The sequence below is a fragment of the Crinia signifera genome, chromosome 2 (genome assembly GCF_055691185.1).
Source record: "Crinia signifera chromosome 2, ASM5569118v1, whole genome shotgun sequence".
NCBI classification, from domain to species: domain Eukaryota; kingdom Metazoa; phylum Chordata; class Amphibia; order Anura; family Myobatrachidae; genus Crinia; species Crinia signifera.
This window is the reverse complement of record NC_139218.1, coordinates 107312-132346: the sequence shown is the minus strand read 5'-3', so window position 1 is coordinate 132346 and position 25035 is coordinate 107312. Positions and strand designations below refer to the sequence as shown.

Genomic DNA, 25035 nt, shown 5'->3' with positions numbered 1-25035 from the left:
CCCCAGCTCACTGAATAGTATTAGTAACCAATCTTGAACACTACATGATAATAGAATTCAGAGATATTGGTTACATATACCTGCGCAGATGTATGCTATGCCCCCAAGCCACATCAAGGCTTCTCTGTATATTGGGGGTCCCTAGCACTGTATCTAGGTGCAGGGTGTGGCACCCCAAAAAACTATCATGAGCTAGGAGGTCCAGTGCGGCATGCCAGTGAGATACTATAGTGTTAGTAATAATTAGTGATAGGAAGCCAAAGCTATATATAAAGAGAGATAAAAAATGAAATGTAATTAAAATGAGAGAGATAGTGTTAGTGAGGGGAAAGTGTTATTAGAATGTAAGGGCGTGCCGCACTAAAGCCACCCAGCCCTGGGCTGGGTGGCTTTAGTGCGGCACACCCTTACATTCTATTAACACTTTCACCTCACTAACACTATCTCTCTCTTATAATTACATTTCACTTCTTACAGAAGGACCTGGAGACTGGATTGCGCTTATCATCTTTGAAGGTACAGGTTTCGGCTTTGTCCATCTTGTTCTGCATTAGGTTGGAGTTGTTGCCGGTCTGCACCTTCCTGCAGGGGGTCCTACATATCTAGCCTCCTTTTTGTTCCCCCGGTAGTCTCGTAGGACCTTTCCCTGGTACCCGCTGCTCTTCAGGCCCCACCATCTGAGCCCTTACGGTCAGTGGACCTTTGCTGGCTCACCTGGAAGACAATTTTCCTGTTAGCAATTGCTTCAGCCAGGCGAGTGGCTGACCTGTCAGCTCTGTCCTGTAGGTCCCCGTTTCTGATCTTCCATTCTGATCAGGCGGTTCTTAGAACTGTTCCATCTCACCTCCCTGAAGTGGTGTCTAGGTTTAACATAAACCAGGAGATTGTGGTCCCAGCCTTTCAAGGGTCGGATGCTTCTCCTGCGCAATCTTCCTTGGATGTTGTCCGTGCCTTGTGCATCTATGTTCGCCACACTAGGGGCCGCATTTATCAAGTAATATTTGTGGCAAATTCCCCCAAAACACCTGTTTTCGGGGTTAGCTGCAAATATTAAGTATCCTCCTAATGTATCAAAGGGGACCGCAGCAGGAATCTCCAATCCTTGCTGCAATCCCCCCTTCACCACTGCTGGCCGCATCCGCCATAGGTTTCTATGGGGGATGCAAAGCTGCTCGATGTATGTATGAACATCGGGCAGCCCGGCTGTGCACCACTAGGCTATCGCCATTGGGCTGTTTGGGGCCATGCAACAGCTGGGCAGATTTGCAAGGCGGCGACTTGGTCATCCGCCAATACCTTCTTTTAGCCAGAGTGTACTTGCTGCAGCCCAGGTGTGTCCCCACCCTTAGTTGGTTGCTTCAGGACATCCCAGCATTAGCCCTGTGGCCCCTGATGTGTCCTGAAGATTAAAGGGAGATTTATGTGTTAACTTTTAAATCTCTTTCTTCGAGGCCTTCAGGTGCCACAGGGATCCCTCCCTGCCGCGCCTGTTTTAGTTATGTTACAGTTAATAGTTCCTCCGTTGATTGAACTCACATCTGTTCAGAATGTGTTTCTGTATGGTGCTTCTCTTCCTTCTCTCGTCTCCTGCCCTGGCTTGTTAAAAGCTGAGTTGCCTGGCCTGGAGGCTGGGTAGAGGAGGGAGGGGAAGGGAGGGGGAGGGGAGGGGGGGGGGCTGGTCTGCCTGGGAGGCAGGAGAACTTCAACCTCTAGGGTGCTGGAAGCTTTTTCTCCCACTCCACTACCCAACATTAAGCCTGTGGCTCCTGACATCCTTGAAGAAAGAGATTTAACAGGTAAAACATATCAAATTTTTGCCACTTTTCTAAGGGATTTGTCTAGATTGCTTAGAAATTAAGCACACATTGCCCCATGTGTACACCGCCATCGCCTACTCAATTCTTTAGCTCATGCAAATCAAGATCTAGATAGATCTACTGCGTGTGCAACCGAGTAAGGAGAGTGAGGCAGCACCAAGTAAGAAGAGTGTGAGGCAGCACCAAGTAAGGAGAGTGTGAGGCAGCACCAAGTAAGGAGAGTGTGAGGCAGCACCAAGTAAGGAGAGTGTGAGGCAGCACCAAGTAAGGAGAGTGTGAGGCAGCACCAAGTAAGGAGAGTGTGAGGCAGCACCAAGTAAGGAGAGTGTGAGGCAGCACCAAGTAAGGAGAGTGTGAGGCAGCACCAAGTAAGGAGAGTGTGAGGCAGCACCAAGTAAGGAGAGTGTGAGGCAGCACCGAGTAAGGAGAGTGTGAGGCAGCACCGAGTAAGGAGAGTGTGAGGCAGCACCGAGTAAGGAGAGTGTGAGGCAGCACCGAGTAAGGAGAGTGTGAGGCAGCACCGAGTAAGGAGAGTGTGAGGCAGCACCGAGTAAGGTGACTGTGAGGCAGCACCGAGTAAGGAGAGTTGTGAGGCGGCACCGAGTAAGGGGAGTTGTGAGGCGGCACCGAGTAGGGTTAGTGTGAGGAAGCACAGAATAAGGTTAGTGATTATAAGTTATAGTAAGGTGAGTGCGAGGCAGCACTGTGTAAGGTTAATGTGTGGCAGCACTGTGTAAGGTGAGTGTGAGGTCTCACCGTGTAAGGGGAGTGTGAGGCGGCACCGTGTAAGGGGAGTGTGAGGCGGCACCGTGTAAGGGGAGTGTGAGGCGGCACCGTGTAAGGGGAGTGTGGGTCGGCAATGAGTAAGTGGAGTGTGGGTCGGCACCGAGTAAGAGGAGTGTGAGGCGGCACCGAGTAAGGGGAGTGTGAGGCGGCACCGAGTAAGGGGAGTGTGAGGCGGCACCGAGTAAGGGGAGTGTGAGGCGGCACCGAGTATGGGGAGTGTGAGGCGGCACCGAGTATGGGGAGTGTGAGGCGGCACCGAGTAAGAGTTAGTGATTAGAAGTTATAGTATGGTTAGTGTGAGGCGGCACCGTGTAAGGAAAAAAAAAAAAAGAGGAAGCAGCACTGGTACTACAATGAAGTATTACACACTCTCAATAAAGATTTAAAATAGATAAATAATTTTATATAATAAGGAAATATATTAAAACATTGACATATGTGAATACATTGAATATAAAATAAAATAAAGAAAAAATTAATTAAGAGGGGTATCTCACTCTCAGGATGGACGCTTGATGTTAAGTCCAATGTAGGGTAAGTGCACTTAGCCCAATTGCTGGTGTTGGGGAATCACTGTACCAAGGTGGATGGGGGAATGACATCACAGGTCCTCGCTAGAACACGGAACTGTATCTTTTTTGCCGGTGGAGAATCCTGTGAAATGCAAATTTCTTGGATGCCCAAATAGTCCCCACTGATTGAAGTGGGGTCACCAATGGCCGCTGGAGGATGGGTGGTGCTGCAAAGTTGCTTGGATGACAGGGTGGGGGGGGAGGGGGGGGGGGGTCCACTGTCTGTGATGGGGGGGGGGGGGGTTTGAGTGGTTTTACCTCAGTGGGCACTCTGGTATATGTCCATCGGTGGTATTGGGGTACCGGTGCAAATGGTGATTAGTGAATTGCACCTGGAGCTGCCCACTGGGCCACTGATATTGGTGGTTTTGATTTCTGCAGTGTACCCCTTGTGGGAGAGGGGTGGGGTGGCGGTTGTCCTTGCACAGTGTAAGGGGACTGTGAGGCGGCACCGTGTAAGGGGACTGTGAGGCGGCACCGTGCAAGGGGACTGTGAGGCGGCACCGTGTAAGGGGACTGTGAGGCGGCACCGTGTAAGGGGACTGTGAGGCGGCACCGTGTAAGGGGACTGTGAGGCGGCACCGAGTAAGGGGACTGTGAGGCGGCACCGAGTAAGGGGACTGTGAGGCGGCACCGAGTAAGGGGACTGTGAGGCGGCACCGATTAAGGGTTAGTGTGAGGCGGCACCGATTAAGGGTTAGTGTGAGGCGGCACCGAGTAAGGGTTAGTGTGAGGCAACGCCAAATAAGGGGAGTGATTAGAAGTTATAGTAAGGTTAGTGTGAGCCGGAACAGTGTAACGGGAGTGTGAGGCGGCACCGTGTAAGGGGAGTGTGAGGCGGCACCGTGTAAGGGGAGTGTGAGGCGGCACCGTGTAAGGGGAGTGTGAGGCGGCACCGTGTAAGGGGAGTGTGAGGCGGCACCGTGTAAGGGGAGTGTGAGGCGGCACCGTGTAAGGGGAGTGTGAGGTGGCACCGTGTGAGGCGGCACCGAGTATGGGGAGTGTGAGGCGGCACCGAGTATGGGGAGTGTGAGGCGGCACCGAGTATGGGGAGTGTGAGGCGGCACCGAGTATGGGGAGTGTGCGGCGGCACCGTGTAAGGGGAGTGTGAGGCGGCACCGAGTAAGGGGACTGTGAGGCGGCACCGTGTAAGGTGAGTGTGAGGCGGCACCGTGTAAGGTGAGTGTGAGGCGGCACCGAGTAAGGGGAGTGTGAGGCGGCACCGTGTAAGGGGACTGTGAGGCGGCACCGTGTAAGGGGACTGTGAGGCGGCACCGAGTAAGGGGACTGTGAGGCGGCACCGAGTAAGGGGACTGTGAGGCGGCACCGAGTAAGGGGACTGTGAGGCGGCACCGATTAAGGGTTAGTGTGAGGCGGCACCGATTAAGGGTTAGTGTGAGGCGGCACCGAGTAAGGGTTAGTGTGAGGCAACGCCAAATAAGGGGAGTGATTAGAAGTTATAGTAAGGTTAGTGTGAGCCGGAACAGTGTAACGGGAGTGTGAGGCGGCACCGTGTAAGGGGAGTGTGAGGCGGCACCGTGTAAGGGGAGTGTGAGGCGGCACCGTGTAAGGGGAGTGTGAGGCGGCACCGTGTAAAGGGAGTGTGAGGTGGCACCGTGTGAGGCGGCACCGAGTATGGGGAGTGTGAGGCGGCACCGAGTATGGGGAGTGTGAGGCGGCACCGAGTATGGGGAGTGTGAGGCGGCACCGAGTATGGGGAGTGTGCGGCGGCACCGTGTAAGGGGAGTGTGCGGCGGCACCGTGTAAGGGGAGTGTGAGACGGCACCGAGTAAGGGGACTGTGAGGCGGCACCGAGTAAGGGGACTGTGAGGCGGCACCGTGTAAGGTGAGTGTGAGGCGGCACCGAGTAAGGGGAGTGTGAGGCGGCACCGTGTAAGGGGACTGTGAGGCGGCACCGTGTAAGGGGAGTGTGAGGCGGCACCGTGTAAGGGGACTGTGAGGCGGCACCGAGTAAGGGGACTGTGAGGCGGCACAGAGTAAGGGTTAGTGTGAGGCAACGCCGAATAAGGGGAGTGATTAGAAGTTCTAGTAGGGTTTATAACCTTCCATTGGCTTTTACTAATATTGGAGAGAATACAGCCTAATAAGTGTTATCTCTGCAGCCAAGAGTAAAATCCGCCGACCTCTGAAGTGGATGGTGGACTCATACCATGCTGGATTATCAGCGGCAGAGCGCCGGCGGGTACAGAACAACTTCATGAGCGGCCAGCTGCGGATAGTGGTAGCCACTGTGGCATTTGGCATGGGTCTAGACAAGTCTGATGTGAGAGGCATAATTCACTATAATATGCCGAAGAACTTTGAGAGTTACGTTCAGGAGATTGGGAGAGCCGGACGTGATGGCAAGGATGCTCACTGCCACCTATTCCTCGCCCCTGATGTAAGTACCCTCCACCTGCTGCTGCGATCACACTGCTGTTGTAGTGTCTGAGATCAATTCCTCTGGCTGGTCAGGCATCTCCCCGTCTCCCTTGCCCCCATGTCTCTTCCTCGCCCCCATGTCTTTCTTCCTCGCCTCCATGTCTCTCTTCCGCGCCCCCATGTTTCTCTTCCGCGCCCCCATGTCTCTCTTCCGCGCCCCCATGTCTCTCTTCCGCGCCCCCATGTCTCTCTTCTGCGCCCCCATGTCTCTCTTCTGCGCCCCCATGTCTCTCTTCCGCTCCCCCATGTCTCTCTTCCGCTCCCCCATGTGTCTCTCTCTCGTTCCTGTGTCTCCCGTGCCCCCCCATCTGTTCCCATCTCTCTTTCATCCCGTTGTCTCTCTCCTCCATCCCCATATCTCTCTTGTCCACGTGTCTCTCTTATTCCCACATCTGTCTCCCCGTCCCCATGTCTCTCTCGTCCTCATGTCTCTCTCTCGTCCTCATGTCTCTCTCTCGTCCTCATGTCTCTCTCGTCCCCATGTCTCTCTCTCCGTCCCCATGTCTCTCTCTCCGTCCTCATGTCTCTCTCTCGTCCTCATGTCTCTCTCTCGTCCTCATGTCTCTCTCGTCCTCATGTCTCTCTCTCCGTCCCCATGTCTCTCTCTCCGTCCCCATGTCTCTCTCTCCGTCCCCATGTCTCTCTCTCCGTCCCCATGTCTCTCTCTCCGTCCCCATGTCTCTCTCTCCGTCCCCATGTCTCTCTCTCCGTCCCCATGTCTCTCTCTCCGTCCCCATGTCTCTCTTGTCCCCATGTCTCTCTCTCTCTCGTCCCCATGTCTCTCTCTCTCTCTCTCTCTCTCTCTCTCTCGTCCCCATGTCTCTCTCTCTCTCTCTCTCTCTCGTCCCCATGTCTCTCTCTCTCGTCCCCATGTCTCTCTCTCTCGTCCCCATGTCTCTCTCTCTCTCTCTCTCTCGTCCCCATGTCTCTCTCTCTCTCTCTCGTCCCCATGTCTCTCTCTCTCTCTCGTCCCCATGTCTCTCTCCTCCTTTCGACCCCATGCCTCTCTCCTCCCCTAACGTCTCCTTAAAGAGTAATACATCCACCTGGACTATAAGCAATTAGTGCTGACGTCTGTGTGTGGTGGGAGCCACAGGTGCCCTCATTCTATGTATAACCAGATTTCTCCCACTGAAACTTCCCTCTGCTGCTGTATGACTGTCTTAATAAGAATGGATTTTGAACCAGATAAAATTTATATTGTAAACGTGTGTGTTACTCCCTGAAGGCCCTGCACCCTATACATCACTATATGGTAGTAACAATAGGATAATTAGGGGTTCTTAAACATTACGGCTAGTGGACATTCCAGTGACTCCTGTGTGGAATAGAGCACTCTGTAGTCTGATATACCCACCTGATACTGGGGAGGCAGCAGTCATAGTGTACGTGACGGGAGAGCGTCCCCTCGGTACCGTACTAAAATGTGCCCCATAGAGCATAATCCAATCCCTGTACATTCATGCACTTCAGTTCTCCACCCCTAAAGACTCCCCTTATATTGGCTGCCTGTATATCCCTAGGCCATACACATCACAGCACCTAATCTCCCAATCCCATCTGTATTGCTGCTGAGCCAATCTGTGGATTATTGTTCAACCTCCTGGGCCCTGTGTCTGCCATCCATGCCCAGCCTGTTATTGTGTGCAGCCCAATGGAATATAATGTATTCGCAGACATTGAACCTTCATATCATTATTGTATTACAGTCCCAGGATTTGAATGAGCTGCGTAGACATGTGTATGCGGATTCTGTGGATTATTTTGCAGTGAAAAGACTCGTACAGAGAGTGCTCCCTGGGTGCAAGTGTGGAGACCTACAGAGGAAACGAGAGGCGCTACGCAGGGTAAGGAGACCGGATCATACTGAGTATTGTTACTGGATGTCTCCTCTCCTAGACAGTGCTGCCATGTCAGGAGTATCCTGTGACATCACTGATACATGTATCACATCCCAACCAATCATATGCTGCTATGTCCTGAGTATCCTGTGACATGACTGATACATGTATCACATCCCAACCAATCATAATGCCCGGACCATACTGAGTATTGTTACTGGATGTCTCCTCTCCTAGACAATGCTGCCATGTCCTGAGTATCCTGTGACATCACTGATACATGTAGTACATCCCAACCAATCATAATGCCCGGACCATACTGAGTATTGTTACTGGATGTCTCCTCTCCTAGACCGTGCTGCCATGTCAGGAGTATCCTATGACATCACTGATACATGTATCACATCCCAACCAATCATAATCCCCGTATCATACGGAGTATTGTTGCTGCCTGTCTCTTCTCCTAGACAATGCTGCTATGTCCTGAGTATCCTGTGACATCACTGATACATGTATCACATCCCAACCAATCATAATGCCCGGACCATACTGAGTATTGTTACTGGCTGTCTCCTCTCCTAGACAGTGGTACCATGTCCTGAGTATCCTGTGACATCACTGATACATGTATCACATCCCAACCAATCATAATGCCCGGACCATACTGAGTATTGTTACTGGCTGTCTCCTCTCCTAGACAGTGCTGCTATGTCCTGAGTATCCTGTGACATCACTGATACATGTAGTACATCCCAACCAATCATAATGCCCGGACCATACTGAGTATTGTTACTGGATGTCTCCTCTCCTAGACAGTGCTGCCATGTCAGGAGTATCCTATGACATCACTGATACATGTATCACATCCCAACCAATCATAATCCCCGTATCATACGGAGTATTGTTGCTGCCTGTCTCTTCTCCTAGACAATGCTGCTATGTCCTGAGTATCCTGTGACATCACTGATACATGTATCACATCCCAACCAATCATAATGCCCGGACCATACTGAGTATTGTTACTGGCTGTCTCCTCTCCTAGACAGTGCTACCATGTCCTGAGTATCCTGTGACATCACTGATACATGTATCACATCCCAACCAATCATATGCTGCTATGTCCTGAGTATCCTGTGACATCACTGATACATGTATCACATCCCAACCAATCATATTGCCCGGACCATACTGAGTATTGTTACTGGCTTTCTCCTCTCCTAGACAGTGCTGCTATGTCCTGAGTATCCTGTGACATCACTGATACATGTAGTACATCCCAACCAATCATAATGCCCGGACCATACTGAGTATTGTTACTGGATGTCTCCTCTCCTAGACAGTGCTGCCATGTCAGGAGTATCCTATGACATCACTGATACATGTATCACATCCCAACCAATCATAATGCCCGGATCATACGGAGTATTGTTGCTGCCTGTCTCCTCTCCTAGACAATGCTGCTATGTCCTGAGTATCCTGTGACATCACTGATACATGTATCACATCCCAACCAATCATAATGCCCGGACCATACTGAGTATTGCTACTGGCTGTCTCCTCTCCTAGACAGTGCTGCCATGTCAGGAGTATCCTATGACATCACTGATACATGTATCACATCCCAACCAATCATAGGCCCTTATTCTGGTTGGTGCGGTCGAGCCGCATATGCGGCTGCGACCGCACCAGAGGAATCCCCGCCCACCCTACGGATCGCCACGGCCGTCCGTACACGGACGGCTGGCGATCCGCATAAAAATGGTGGAGGCTACGCCTCCACCATGGTGGGAGCTGCCCCCTGCATTCGATGGTCGTCGACCATCGAAGGCAGGTCCGCACGCCGCGGCAGCTCCCGCAAGCTGAGACCACACGGACAATCGTCCGTGTGGTAGCTTGTATGGGGGCTGAAAGCTGACATCCGGCGACGTCAGCTTTCCGCCCCCATGAGTTGCGTCATGGCCTCATTACCATGCGTACGCCCCGCGTTTGCATGGGAACGCCCATGAAACGCGGGGCGTACACATAGGGAAATGAGGGCATGATGCCTCTCACGCCCCTATACGCCCCCTTTGCGGCGGACGAAATCCGTCTGCGGCGAAGGGGGCTGCACATGCGCAGATTGACCTCTGCGCATGTGCAGAGTAAAAACATCGGCGGTACGGCCGCACGCGGGCCGTACCGATCCGATTAGAATAAGGGCCATAATGCCCGGATCATACGTAGTATTGTTGCTGCCTGTCTCCTCTCCTAGACAATGCTGCTATGTCCTGAGTATTCTGTGACATCACTGATACATGTATCACATCCCAACCAATCATAATGCCCGGACCATACTGAGTATTGTTACTGGATGTCTCCTCTCCTAGACAGTGCTGCCATGTCAGGAGTATCCTATGACATCACTGATACATGTATCACATCCCAACCAATCATAATCCCCGTATCATACGGAGTATTGTTGCTGCCTGTCTCTTCTCCTAGACAATGCTGCTATGTCCTGAGTATCCTGTGACATCACTGATACATGTATCACATCCCAACCAATCATAATGCCCGGACCATACTGAGTATTGTTACTGGCTGTCTCCTCTCCTAGACAGTGCTACCATGTCCTGAGTATCCTGTGACATCACTGATACATGTATCACATCCCAACCAATCCTAATGCCCGGACCATACTGAGTATTGTTACTGGCTGTCTCCTCTCCTAGACAGTGCTGCCATGTCCTGAGTATCCTATGACATCACTGATACATGTATCACATCCCAACCAATCATAATCCCCGTATCATACGGAGTATTGTTGCTGCCTGTCTCTTCTCCTAGACAATGCTGCTATGTCCTGAGTATCCTGTGACATCACTGATACATGTATCACATCCCAACCAATCATAATGCCCGGACCATACTGAGTATTGTTACTGGCTGTCTCCTCTCCTAGACAGTGCTACCATGTCCTGAGTATCCTGTGACATCACTGATACATGTATCACATCCCAACCAATCATATGCTGCTATGTCCTGAGTATCCTGTGACATCACTGATACATGTATCACATCTCAACCAATCATAATGCCCGGACCATACTGAGTATTGTTACTGGCTTTCTCCTCTCCTAGACAGTGCTGCTATGTCCTGAGTATCCTGTGACATCACTGATACATGTAGTACATCCCAACCAATCATAATGCCCGGACCATACTGAGTATTGTTACTGGATGTCTCCTCTCCTAGACAGTGCTGCCATGTCAGGAGTATCCTATGACATCACTGATACATGTATCACATCCCAACCAATCATAATGCCCGGATCATACGGAGTATTGTTGCTGCCTGTCTCCTCTCCTAGACAATGCTGCTATGTCCTGAGTATCCTGTGACATCACTGATACATGTATCACATCCCAACCAATCATAATGCCCGGACCATACTGAGTATTGTTACTGGCTGTCTCCTCTCCTAGACAGTGCTGCCATGTCAGGAGTATCCTATGACATCACTGATACATGTATCACATCCCAACCAATCATAATCCCCGTATCATACGGAGTATTGTTGCTGCCTGTCTCTTCTCCTAGACAATGCTGCTATGTCCTGAGTATTCTGTGACATCACTCATACATGTATCACATCCCAACCAATCATAATGCCCGGACCATACTGAGTATTGTTACTGGCTGTCTCCTCTCCTAGACAGTGCTGCCATGTCCTGAGTATCCTGTGACATCACTGATACATTTATCACATCCCAACCAATCATATGCTGCTATGTCCTGAGTATCCTGTGACATCACTGATACATGAATCACATCCCAACCAATCATAATGCCTGGACCATACTGAGTATTGTTACTGGCTGTCTCCTCTCCTAGACAGTGCTGCCATGTCCTGAGTATCCTGTGACATTACTGATACATGTATCACATCCCAACCAATCATATGCTGCTATGTCCTGAGTATCCTGTGACATCACTGATACATGTATCACATCCCAACCAATCATAATGCCTGGACCATACTGAGTATTGTTACTGGCTGTCTCCTCTCCTAGACAATGCTGCCATGTCCTGAGTATCCTGTGACATCACTGATACATGTATCACATCCCAACCAATCATAATCCCCGTATCATACGGAGTATTGTTGCTGCCTGTCTCCTCCTAGACAATGCTGCTATGTCCTGAGTATCCTGTGACATCACTGACACATGTATCACATCCCAACCAATCATAATGCCCGGACCATACTGAGTATTGTTACTGGCTGTCTCCTCTCCTAGACAATGCTGCCATGTCCTGAGTATCCTGTGACATCACTGATACATGTATCACATCCCAACCAATCATATGCTGCTATGTCCTGAGTATCCTGTGACATCACTGATACATGTATCACATCCCAACCAATCATAATGCCCGGACCATACTGAGTGTTGTTACTGGCTGTCTCCTCTCCTAGACAATGCTGCCATGTCCTGAGTATCCTGTGACATCACTGATACATGTATCACATCCCAACCAATCATAATGCCCGGACCATACTGAGTGTTGTTACTGGCTGTCTCCTCTTCTAGACAGTGCTGCCAAGTCCGGAGTATCCTGTGACATCCCTGATACATGTGTCACATCCCAACCAATCATAATGCCTGGACCATACTGAGTATTGTTACTGGCTGTCTCCTCTCCTAGACAGTGCTGCCATGTCCTGAGTATCCTGTGACATCACTGATACATGTATCACATCCCAACCAATCATAATGCCTGGATCATACGGAGTATTGTTGCTGCCTGTCTCCTCTCCTAGACAGTGCTGCCAAGTCCGGAGTATCCTGTGACATCACTGATACATGTATCACATCCCAACCAATCATGATGCCCTGACCATACTGAGTATTGTTACTGGCTGTCTCCTCTCCTAGACAGTGCTGCCATGTCAGGAGTATCCTATGACATCACTGATACATGTGTCACATCCCAACCAATCATAATGCCTGGATCATACGGAGTATTGTTGCTGCCTGTCTCCTCTCCTAGACAGTGCTGCCATGTCCTGAGTATCCTGTGACATCACTGATACATGTATCACATCCCAAACCAATCATAATGCCTGGACCATACTGAGTATTGTTACTGGCTGTCTCCTCTCCTAGACAGTGCTGCCATGTCCTGAGTATCCTGTGACATCACTGATACATGTATCACATCCCAACCAATCATATGCTGCTATGTCCTGAGTATCCTGTGACATCACTGATACATGTATCACATCCCAACCAATCATAATGCCCGGACCATACTGAGTGTTGTTACTGGCTGTCTCCTCTCCTAGACAATGCTGCCATGTCCTGAGTATCCTGTGACATCACTGATACATGTATCACATCCCAACCAATCATAATGCCCGGACCATACTGAGTGTTGTTACTGGCTGTGTCCTCTTCTAGACAGTGCTGCCAAGTCCGGAGTATCCTGTGACATCACTGATACATGTATCACATTCCAACCAATTATAATGCCCTGACCATAAGGAGTATTGTTACTGGCTGTCTCCTCTCCTAGACAATGCTGCCATGTCCTGAGTATCCTGTGACATCACTGATACATGTATCACATCCCAACCAATCATATGCTGCTATGTCCTGAGTATCCTGTGACATCACTGATACATGTATCACATCCCAACCAATCATAATGCCCGGACCATACTGAGTGTTGTTACTGGCTGTCTCCTCTCCTAGACAATGCTGCCATGTCAGGAGTATCCTATGACATCACTGATACATGTATCACATCCCAACCAATCATAATGCCCGGACCATACTGAGTGTTGTTACTGGCTGTCTCCTCTTCTAGACAGTGCTGCCATGTCAGGAGTATCCTGTGACATCACTGATACATGTAGTACATCCCAACCAATCATAATGCCCGGACCATAAGGAGTATTGTTACTGGCTGTCTCCTCTCCTAGACAGTGCTGCCATGTCCTGAGTATCCTGTGACATCACTGATACATGTATCACATCCCAACCAATCATATGCTGCTATGTCCTGAGTATCCTGTGACATCACTGATACATGTATCACATCCCAACCAATCATAATGCCCGGACCATAAGGAGTATTGTTACTGGCTGTCTCCTCTTCTACCTATAATGTCTGGAATCACAGTGGGTCAGAAGGTAGTGACAGTCATTTGTTGTGTTAGTCCTTTGGGTGAATCCGGGGTATGTATTGTAGTGTGATGTGTGCTCCCAAGCCTCATTCTAATATGGCTGGTCTTGGAAACCATAAGGGGAAGGATTGCTACACGCACTCCTATTCCCAGTCTTCATTCAGTGCTATTAGAGGAGCTTGTATCAAGCAGTGACCTAGGAACGTTCTCGCTGGTTTCCCCTGTTACCCGCTCATTTCTCTGATGTGCTGGGATCATGTCACTTGTCCTCCTTGTCATTGTGTCTCATCTCCTGCAGGGTTGTGAAGTGGACGATGGAGAAATGCTGGATTTCCTAGAGCAATGTGCAGAGGGGGAATGTAAGAAGCCACCAGTGCAGCGGATATGCCACAGACATGAGCGTGTTCTGCCCATAGAGGAGACCGTGCAGGCCCTGGATATAAGGGAGGAAGGTCAGCTACTGGTCTGCCATATATGTTGGAGCTTTGCCATCTGGCAGTACAGCTGGGGTCACTTGTCAGTCTGCGGCTGTGAAGGGCAGGGTGACCGGCGGCTGTGAAGGGCAGGGTGGCCGGCGGCTGTGAAGGGCAGGGTGGGTGACCGGCGGCTGTGAAGGGCTGGGTGGTTGGTTGGCCGGCGGCTGTGAAGGGCTGGGTGGTTGGTTGGCCGGCGGCTGTGAATGGCTGGGTGGTTGGTTGGCCCGCAGCTGTGATGGGCTGGGTGGGTGGCCGGCAGCTGTGAAGGGCTGGGTGGGTGGCCGGCGGCTGTGAAGGGCTGTGTGGTTGGTTGGCCGGCGGCTGTGATGGGCTGGGTGGGTGGGTGGCCGGCGGCTGTGAAGGGCTGGGTGGTTGGTTGGCCGGCGGCTGTGAAGGGCTGGGTGGTTGGTTGGCCGGCGGCTGTGAAGGGCTGGGTGGGTGGGTGGCCCGGCAGCTGTGAAGGGCTGGGTGGTTGGTTGGCCGGCAGCTATGATGGGCTGGGTCACAGTCATTACAGTATTGTAGGGTTGGGCTACTGTCAGATGCAGAACTTACATTGGTGCAGCAGGAGCATTGCACTGGGGCCCCTGAGAACAAAGAGGCCCATTGCTGTCCACACCAGCAATTACTTCTTAGGTTGAGGTAGAGGAGGGGCAAAAATTATGTTTTTGCACCTGGGCCAGTTATCAGAAGTTCCACTTTTGGCTACTGTATTGGGTTGCCTAGTGCTTACATTTGTCCAACCATGTCCTTAACTTTATCTTAGGTATCGAAACTCTCTTGTGCTACTTGGAACTTCATCCTTGTCACTGGCTGGAGCTTCTTCACCCCACTCTTTCTATGTGTCGTGTTACCTGCTACAGTGGCCCCCAGCAGCTCCGCACACTAGCTCGCAGGTAACAGTGTGTCACACTTCCCCTGGTGTATATCTGTGTGCCTGTGGTTATACACTAATGCTGGTAACGTCCCTTCCCCTGGTGTATATCTGTGTCTCTGGTTATACACTAATGCTAGTAACGTCCCTTCCCCTGGTGTATATCTGTGTGCCTGTGGTTATACACTAATGCTAGTAACGTCCCTTCCCCTGGTGTATATCTGTGTCTGTGGTTATACACTAATGCTGGTAACGTCCCTTCCCCTGGTGTATATCTGTGTGCCTGTGGTTATACACTAATGCTAGTAACGTCCCTTCCCCCGGTGTATATCTGTGTCTGTGGTTATACACTAATGCTGGTAACGTCCCTTCCCCTGGTGTATATCTGTGTGTCTGTGGTTATACACTAATGCTGGTAACGTCCCTTCCCCTGGTGTATATCTGTGTGCCTGTGGTTATACACTAATGCTGGTAACGTCCCTTCCCCTGGTGTATATCTGTGTGCCTGTGGTTATACACTAATGCTGGTAACGTCCCTTCCCCTGGTGTATATCTGTGAGCCTGTGGTTATACACTAATACTAGTAACGTCCCTTCCCCTGGTGTATATCTGTGTCTGTGGTAATACACTAATGCTAGTAACGTCCCTTCCCCTGGTGTATATCTGTGTGTCTGTGGTTATATACTAATGCTAGTAACGTCCCTTCCCCTGGTGTATATCTGTGTGCCTGTGGTTATACACTAATGCTAGTAACGTCCCTTCCCCTGGTGTATATCTGTGTCTGTGGTTATACACTAATGCTAGTAACATCCCTTCCCCTGGTGTATATCTGTGTGTCTGTGGTTATACACTAATGCTAGTAACATCCCTTCCCCTGGTGTATATCTGTGTCTGTGGTTATACACTAATGCTAGTAACGTCCCTTCCCCTGGTGTATATCTGTGTGTCTGTGGTTATACACTAATGCTAGTAACGTCCCTTCCCCTGGTGTATATCTGTGTGTCTGTGGTTATACACTAATGCTAGTAACGTCCCTTCCCCTGGTGTATGTCTGTGTGTCTGTGGTTATACACTAATGCTGGTAACGTCCCTTCCCCTGGTGTATATCTGTGTCTGTGGTTATACACTAATACTAGTAACGTCCCTTCCCCTGGTGTATATCTGTGTCTGTGGTTATACACTACTGCTAGTAACGTCCCTTCCCCTGGTGTATATCTGTGTGTCTGTGGTTATATACTAATGCTAGTAACGTCCCTTCCCCTGGTGTGTGTCTGTGGTTATACACTAATGCTGGTAACGTCCCTTCCCCTGGTGTATATCTGTGTGTCTGTGGTTATACACTAATGCTGGTAACGTCCCTTCCCCTGGTGTATATCTGTGTCTGTGGTTATACACTAATGCTGGTAACGTCCCTTCCCCTGGTGTATATCTGTGTGTTTGTGGTTATACACTAATGCTAGTAACGTCCCTTCCCCTGGTGTATATCTGTGTGTCTGTGGTAATACACTAATGCTAGTAACGTCCCTTCCCCTGGTGTATATCTGTGTGCCTGTGGTTATACACTAATGCTGGTAACGTCCCTTCCCCTGGTGTATATCTGTGTGTCTGTGGTTATACACTAATGCTGGTAACGTCCCTTCCCCTGGTGTATATCTGTGTCTGTGGTTATACACTAATGCTGGTAACGTCCCTTCCCCTGGTGTATATCTGTGTGCCTGTGGTTATACACTAATGCTGGTAACGTCCCTTCCCCTGGTGTACATCTGTGTCTGTGGTTATACACTAATGCTAGTAACGTCCCTTCCCCTGGTGTATATCTGTGTGTCTGTGGTTATACACTAATGCTGGTAACGTCCCTTCCCCTGGTGTATATCTGTGTGCCTGTGGTTATACACTAATGCTGGTAACGTCCCTTCCCCTGGTGTATATCTGTGTCTGTGGTTATACACTAATGCTAGTAACGTCCCTTCCCCTGGTGTATATCTGTGTGCCTGTGGTTATACACTAATGCTAGTAACGTCCCTTCCCCTGGTGTATATCTGTGTGTCTGTGGTTATACACTAATGCTAGTAACGTCCCTTCCCCTGGTGTATATCTGTGTCTGTGGTTATACACTAATTCTGGTAACGTCCCTTCCCCTGGTGTATATCTGTGCCTGTGGTTATACACTAATTCTGGTAACGTCCCTTCCCCTGGTGTATATCTGTGTCTGTGGTTATACACTAATGCTGGTAACGTCCCTTCCCCTGGTGTATATCTGTGTCTGTGGTTATACACTAATTCTGGTAACGTCCCTTCCCCTGGTGTATATCTGTGTGTCTGTGGTTATACACTAATGCTGGTAACGTCCCTTCCCCTGGTGTATATCTGTGTGTCTGTGGTTATACACTAATGCTGGTAACGTCCCTTCCCCTGGTGTATATCTGTGTGTCTGTGGTTATACACTAATGCTGGTAACGTCCCTTCCCCTGGTGTATATCTGTGTCTGTGGTTATACACTAATGCTGGTAACGTCCCTTCCCCTGGTGTATATCTGTGTCTGTGGTTATACACTAATGCTGGTAACGTCCCTTCCCCTGGTGTATATCTGTGTGTCTGTGGTTATACACTAATGCTGGTAACGTCCCTTCCCCTGGTGTATATCTGTGTGTCTGTGGTTATACACTAATGCTGGTAACGTCCCTTCCCCTGGTGTATATCTGTGTGTCTGTGGTTATACACTAATGCTGGTAACGTCCCTTCCCCTGGTGTATATCTGTGTGTCTGTGGTTATACACTAATGCTGGTAACGTCCCTTCCCCTGGTGTATATCTGTGTGTCTGTGGTTATACACTAATGCTAGTAACGTCCCTTCCCCTGGTGTATATCTGTGTCTGTGGTTATACACTAATGCTGGTAACGTCCCTTCCCCTGGTGTATATCTGTGTCTGTGGTTATTCACTAATGCTAGTAACGTCCCTTCCCCTGGTGTATATCTGTGTGCCTGTGGTTATACACTAATGCTGGTAACGTCCCTTCCCCTGGTGTATATCTGTGTGTCTGTGGTTATACACTAATGCTGGTAACGTCCCTTCCCCTGGTGTATATCTGTGTCTGTGGTTATACACTAATGCTGGTAACGTCCCTTCCCCTGGTGTGTGTCTGTGGTTATACACTAATGCTAGTAACGTCCCTTCCCCTGGTGTATATCTGTGTGCCTGTGGTTATACACTAATGCTGGTAACGTCCCTTCCCCTGGTGTACATCTGTGTCTGTGGTTATACACTAATGCTAGTAACGTCCCTTCCCCTGGTGTATATCTGTGTGTCTGTGGTTATACACTAATGCTGGTAACGTCCCTTCCCCTGGTGTATATCTGTGTGCCTGTGGTTATACACTAATGCTGGTAACGTCCCTTCCCCTGGTGTATATCTGTGTCTGTGGTTATACACTAATGCTAGTAACGTCCCTTCCCCTGGTGTACATCTGTGTCTGTGGTTATACACTAATGCTAGTAACGTCCCTTCCCCTGGTGTATATCTGTGTGCCTGTGGTTATACACTAATGCTGGTAACGTCCCTTCCCCTGGTGTATATCTGTGCCTGTGGTTATACACTAATACTAGTAACATCCCTTCCCCTGGTGTATATCTGTGTGTCTGTGGTTATACACTAATGCTGGTAACGTCCCTTTCCCTGGTGTATATCTGTGTGTCTGTGGTTATACACTAATGCTGGTAACGTCCCTTCCCCTGGTGTATATCTGTGTCTGTGGTTATACACTAATGCTGGTAACGTCCCTTCCCCTGGTGTATATCTGTGTGCCTGTGGTTATATACTAATGCTGGTAACGTCCCTTCCCCTGGTGTATATCTGTGTGCCTGTGGTTATATACTAATGCTGGTAACGTCCCTTCCCCTGGTGTATATCTGTGTGTCTGTGGTTATACACTAATGCTGGTAACGTCCCTTCCCCTGGTGTATATCTGTGTGCCTGTGGTTATACACTAATGCTGGTAACGTCCCTTCCCCTGGTGTATATCTGTGCCTGTGGTTATACACTAATGCTAGTAACGTCCCTTCCCCTGGTGTATATCTGTGTGTCTGTGGTTATACACTAATGCTAGTAACGTCCCTTCCCCTGGTGTATATCTGTGTGCCTGTGGTTATACACTAATGCTGGTAACGTCCCTTCCCCTGGTGTATATCTGTGTGTCTGTGGTTATACACTAATGCTAGTAACGTCCCTTCCCCTGGTGTATATCTGTGTCTGTGGTTATACACTAATGCTAGTAACGTCCCTTCCCCTGGTGTATATCTGTGTGTCTGTGGTTATACACTAATGCTGGTAACGTCCCTTCCCCTGGTGTATATCTGTGTCTGTGGTTATACACTAATGCTGGTAACGTCCCTTCCCCCGGTGTATATCTGTGTGTCTGTGGTTATACACTAATGCTGGTAACGTCCCTTCCCCCGGTGTATATCTGTGTCTGTGGTTATATACTAATGCTAGTAACGTCCCTTCCCCTGGTGTATATCTGTGTGTCTGTGGTTGTACACTAATGCTGGTAACGTCCCTTCCCCTGGTGTATATCTGTGTGTCTGTGGTTATACACTAATGCTGGTAACGTCCCTTCCCCTGGTGTATATCTGTGTGTCTGTGGTTATACACTAATGCTGGTAACGTCCCTTCCCCTGGTGTATATCTGTGTGCCTGTGGTTATACACTAATGCTAGTAACGTCCCTTCCCCTGGTGTATATCTGTGTGCCTGTGGTTATACACTAATGCTAGTAACGTCCCTTCCCCTGGTGTATATCTGTGTCTGTGGTTATACACTAATGCTGGTAACGTCCCTTCCCCTGGTGTATATCTGTGTCTGTGGTTATACACTAATGCTGGTAACGTCCCTTCCCCTGGTGTATATCTGTGTCTGTGGTTATACACTAATGCTAGTAACGTCCCTTCCCCTGGTGTATATCTGTGTGTCTGTGGTTATACACTAATGCTAGTAACGTCCCTTCCCCTGGTGTATATCTGTGTGTCTGTGGTTATACACTAATGCTGGTAACGTCCCTTCCCCTGGTGTATATCTGTGTGTCTGTGGTTATACACTAATGCTGGTAACGTCCCTTCCCCTGGTGTATATCTGTGTCTGTGGTTATACACTAATGCTAGTAACGTCCCTTCCCCTGGTGTATATCTGTGTGTCTGTGGTTATACACTAATGCTGGTAACGTCCCTTCCCCTGGTGTATATCTGTGTGTCTGTGGTTATACACTAATGCTGGTAACGTCCCTTCCCCTGGTGTATATCTGTGTGTCTGTGGTTATACACTAATGCTGGTAACGTCCCTTCCCCTGGTGTATATCTGTGTGTCTGTGGTTATACACTAATGCTGGTAACGTCCCTTCCCCTGGTGTATATCTGTGTGTCTGTGGTTATACACTAATGCTGGTAACGTCCCTTCCCCTGGTGTATATCTGTGTGTCTGTGGTTATACACTAATGCTGGTAACGTCCCTTCCCCTGGTGTATATCTGTGTCTGTGGTTATACACTAATGCTAGTAACGTCCCTTCCCCTGGTGTATATCTGTGTGCCTGTGGTTATACACTAATGCTGGTAACGTCCCTTCCCCTGGTGTATATCTGTGTGCCTGTGGTTATACACTTATACTAGTAACGTCCCTTCCCCTGGTGTATATCTGTGTCTGTGGTTATACACTAATGCTAGTAACGTCCCTTCCCCTGGTGTATATCTGTGTCTGTGGTTATACACTAATGCTGGTAACGTCCCTTCCCCTGGTGTATATCTGTGTGTCTGTGGTTATACACTAATGCTAGTAACGTCCCTTCCCCTGGTGTATATCTGTGTGCCTGTGGTTATACACTAATGCTAGTAACGTCCCTTCCCCTGGTCTATATCTGTGCCTGTGGTTATACACTAATGCTAGTAACGTCCCTTCCCCTGGTGTATATCTGTGTGTCTGTGGTTATACACTAATGCTAGTAACGTCCCTTCCCCTGGTGTATATCTGTGTGTCTGTGGTTATACACTAATGCTGGTAACGTCCTCTCCCCTGGTGTATATCTGTGTGTCTGTGGTTATACACTAATGCTAGTAACGTCCCTTCCCCTGGTGTATATCTGTGTGTCTGTGGTTATACACTACGTCCCTTCCCCTGGTGTATATCTGTGTGTCTGTGGTTATACACTAATGCTAGTAACGTCCCTTCCCCTGGTGTATATCTGTGTGCCTGTGGTTATACACTAATGCTAGTAACGTCCCTTCCCCTGGTGTATATCTGTGCCTGTGGTTATACACTAATGCTAGTAACGTCCCTTCCCCTGGTGTATATCTGTGTGTCTGTGGTTATACACTAATGCTGGTAACGTCCCTTCCCCTGGTGTATATCTGTGTCTGTGGTTATACACTAATGCTAGTAACGTCCTCTCCCCTGGTGTATATCTGTGTGTCTGTGGTTATACACTAATGCTAGTAACGTCCCTTCCCCTGGTGTATATCTGTGTGTCTGTGGTTATACACTAATGCTAGTAACGTCCCTTCCCCTGGTGTATATCTGTGTGTCTGTGGTTATACGGGATGCGGTCATTCGTCAGACTGCATTTAGGTCTACAGTCATTAGGTCGACCCCACTAGGTCGACTGGCAGGAAGGTCGACCTGACTTAAGGTCGACATGGGCCAAGGTCGACATGACTTAAGGTCGAATTTGCATAAAGGTCGACATGAGGAAGGTCGACTGGTCATAAGGTCGACATGGGTTTTTCACCTTTTTTTGAGTCGACATGTGCCGACAGGCGGTATTTCATGCCCTACCATTCACTAGGGCGTGGTGGGAGAATAAAATAGTGTGCTGAGCGCAGCGAGGCACCGTGCCCGAAGCATTGCGAGCGATGCGAGGGTCCGATTCTCATTGCCAACTGTGTCCATGTCGACTGTGTCGACATTCGGATAAAAAAACAGTGAAAAACCCATGTCGACCTTATGACCAGGCGACCTTCCTCATGTCGACCTTTATGCAAATTCGACCTTAAGTCATGTCGACCTTGGCCCATGTCGACCTTAAGTCAGGTCGACCTTCCTGCCAGTCGACCTAGTGGGGTCGACCTAATGACTGTAGACCTAAATGCAGTCTGACGAATGATCCCATTCCGGTTATACACTAATGCTGGTAACGTCCCTTCCCCTGGTGTATATCTGTGTGTCTGTGGTTATACACTAATGCTAGTAACGTCCTCTCCCCTGGTGTATATCTGTGTCTGTGGTTATACACTAATGCTAGTAACGTCCCTTCCCCTGGTGTATATCTGTGTGCCTGTGGTTATACACTAATGCTAGTAACGTCCCTTCCCCTGGTGTATATCTGTGTCTGTGGTTATACACTAATGCTGGTAACGTCCCTTCCCCTGGTGTATATCTGTGTGTCTGTGGTTATACACTAATGCTAGTGACGTCCTCTCCCCTGGTGTATATCTGTGTCTGTGGTTATACACTAATGCTAGTAACGTCCCTTCCCCTGGTGTATATCTGTGTGTCTGTGGTTATACACTAATGCTAGTAACGTCCCTTCCCCTGGTGTATATCTGTGTGTCTGTGGTTATACACTAATGCTGGTAACGTCCCTTCCCCTGGTGTATATCTGTGTGTCTGTGGTTATACACTAATGCTAGTGACGTCCTCTCCCCTGGTGTATATCTGTGTGTCTGTGGTTATACACTAATGCTAGTAAAGGTAACAAGTAATGTATATCGTCTGCAATAGCACAGCGGTCACTTACCTGTTCCTGACTGCTGCTGTGTTTTCTGTGTCCTAGCGGTCATGTGACTGCTCCCCTATATCCTTTACCCTCCCTTTAGTGCCTCACCCTATTCTGCTTTTCCTTCCACAGTTGCCCTCCCATAGCCGTAGCCCTTGCTCGGGAGCGTCTATCTGGTGTGAATCACACTCATGTCAGTACTGTGGAGTTTAATGTGGTTGAACTTGCAGACTCCATGGGTTGGGAGGTCCTTCCAGTTAAGAGAGGTTTACGTGACCTGCAATGGCATTCGCACACTACAGGTCAGTATTGTGTACCATAAATAAGACAGTGGGAAGTGAAATCAGTATGTGTACAATACCTATAGGAGAATGTATTTGATGTTCAGCATAGCGAATAAGTCACTGCCCCTACCACGCATGTTCAGGAATCCTATTGTGGACAGCACTGGAGAAAGCCTGGATTCTGGAGTGTGATGTGGCCACCCGGGAGGTACATGTAGGGAGCACTGCCTTAGCTACTATTATTATTAATATTATTTATATGGCGCCACAAGGGTTCCACAGCGCCCAGTTACAGAGTACACATAATCAAACTTGAAACCAGTAACTTACAGTTGAAGACAATACAGGACAAATACAGAGTAAATGATTATAGGAACATCAGCCGATTGCTGCAACATAAGTATCAAGGTAACGCAGTAAGAAAGGATAAGCACATGAGGTAAGAGGGCCCTGCTCGTGAGAGCTTACATTCTAAAGAGGGGGGGCAGACAGACATGGGAGACACCGGAGGGGTAAATATGGGGCAAGGAACAGAAGGTTTGGTTTTGGTGAAGAAGTGGGTCTTAAGAAGCACGTGAATAATCTTGGAGGTAGGAGTGGGAGGAGGTAATAAGTCGGCAGGAGAGCCGACGGGTGTTAGCCGAGTGAAGGAGACGAGTGGGAATGTAAAGGGATATACTGTAAGGTCAACTATCCACCCAAAGTACTACTATCTACCCGCGGCACTGTCCCCGGCTACTATCTACCCGCAGCACTGTCCCCGGCTACTATCTACCGCGGCACTGTCCCCGGCTACTATCTACCCGCAGCACTGTCCCCGGCTACTATCTACCCGCAGCACTGTCCCCGGCTACTATCTACCCGCGGCACTGTCCCCGGCTACTATCTACCCGCGGCACTGTCCCCGGCTACTATCTACCCGCAGCACTGTCCCCGGCTACTGTCTTCCCCCCCCGGCACTGTCCCCGGCTACTGTCTACCCCCAGCACTGTCCCCGGCTACTGTCTACCCCCAGCACTGTCCCCGGCTACTGTCTACCCCCCGGCACTGTCCCCGGCTACTGTCTTCCCCCGGCACTATCCCCGGCTACTGTCTACCCCCAGCACTGTCCCCGGCTACTGTCTACCCCCTGGCACTGTCCCCGGCTACTGTCTTCCCCCCGGCACTGTCCCCGGCTACTATCTACCCCCAGCACTGTCCCCGGCTACTATCTACCCCCAGCACTGTCCCCGGCTACTGTCTACCCCCCCCCCCCCCCCGGCACTGTCCCCGGCTACTGTCTTCCCCCCTGGCACTGTCCCCGGCTACTGTCTACCCCCCTGGCACTGTCCCCGGCTACTGTCTACCCCCAGCACTGTCCCCGGCTACTGTCTACCCCCAGCACTGTCCCCGGCTACTGTCTACCCCCCGGCACTGTCCCCGGCTACTGTCTTCTCCCCGGCACTGTCCCCGGCTACTGTCTACCCCCAGCACTGTCCCCGGCTACACTGTACCCCCCGGCACTGTCCCCGGCTACGATCTACCCCCGGCACTGTCCCCGACTGTCCCCGGCTACTGTCTACCTCCAGCACTGTCCCCGGCTACTATCTACCTCCAGCACTGTCCCCGGCTACTGTCTACCCCCAGCACTGTCCCCGGCTACGGTCTACCCCCCAGCACTGTCCCCGGCTACTGTCTCCCCCCCCCCCCCCCCCCCCCGGCATATATATATATATATATATATATATATATATATATATAGCAGATTTCCAGGTGATGGCCGGCACTCCAAATACCAGAGAAAACAAAACCGGGTGCCCTCCCAGGGGAAGAGAGACGAGGGCTCGCTCCAATATATAGGTGTACAGCGGGTGTCACTCCAGCAAATAACGACAGTAATCACGGTCTGTGTTCCAATGTTTCAAATGTTATTTCAACATTTTTCATCAGGGTGCAATAAACAATACAATAAGACGGTATTTATACCTTACCGAGTCAGTGAAGGATGACCCCCGTTAGCAGAGACTTCCGGCGTG

At 49.9% G+C, this 25035-nt stretch overlaps 1 protein-coding gene across 5 annotated transcripts in view; it reads left to right on the top strand.

Annotated features, from left to right (window-relative positions):
• RECQL4 (RecQ like helicase 4) overlaps positions 1 to 25035 on the top strand; it is a 314021-nt gene that overhangs the window by 267154 nt on the left and 21832 nt on the right. For all 5 annotated transcript variants that reach the window (XM_083171422.1, XM_083171418.1, XM_083171421.1 and 2 more), the window contains exons 17-21: positions 5299 to 5576; positions 7327 to 7464; positions 13930 to 14083; positions 14874 to 15003; positions 22869 to 23038. In XM_083171422.1, the coding sequence (XP_083027548.1) occupies positions 5299 to 5576; positions 7327 to 7464; positions 13930 to 14083; positions 14874 to 15003; positions 22869 to 23038 (870 nt within the window). The remainder of the gene's footprint in view (positions 1 to 5298; positions 5577 to 7326; positions 7465 to 13929; positions 14084 to 14873; positions 15004 to 22868; positions 23039 to 25035) is intronic.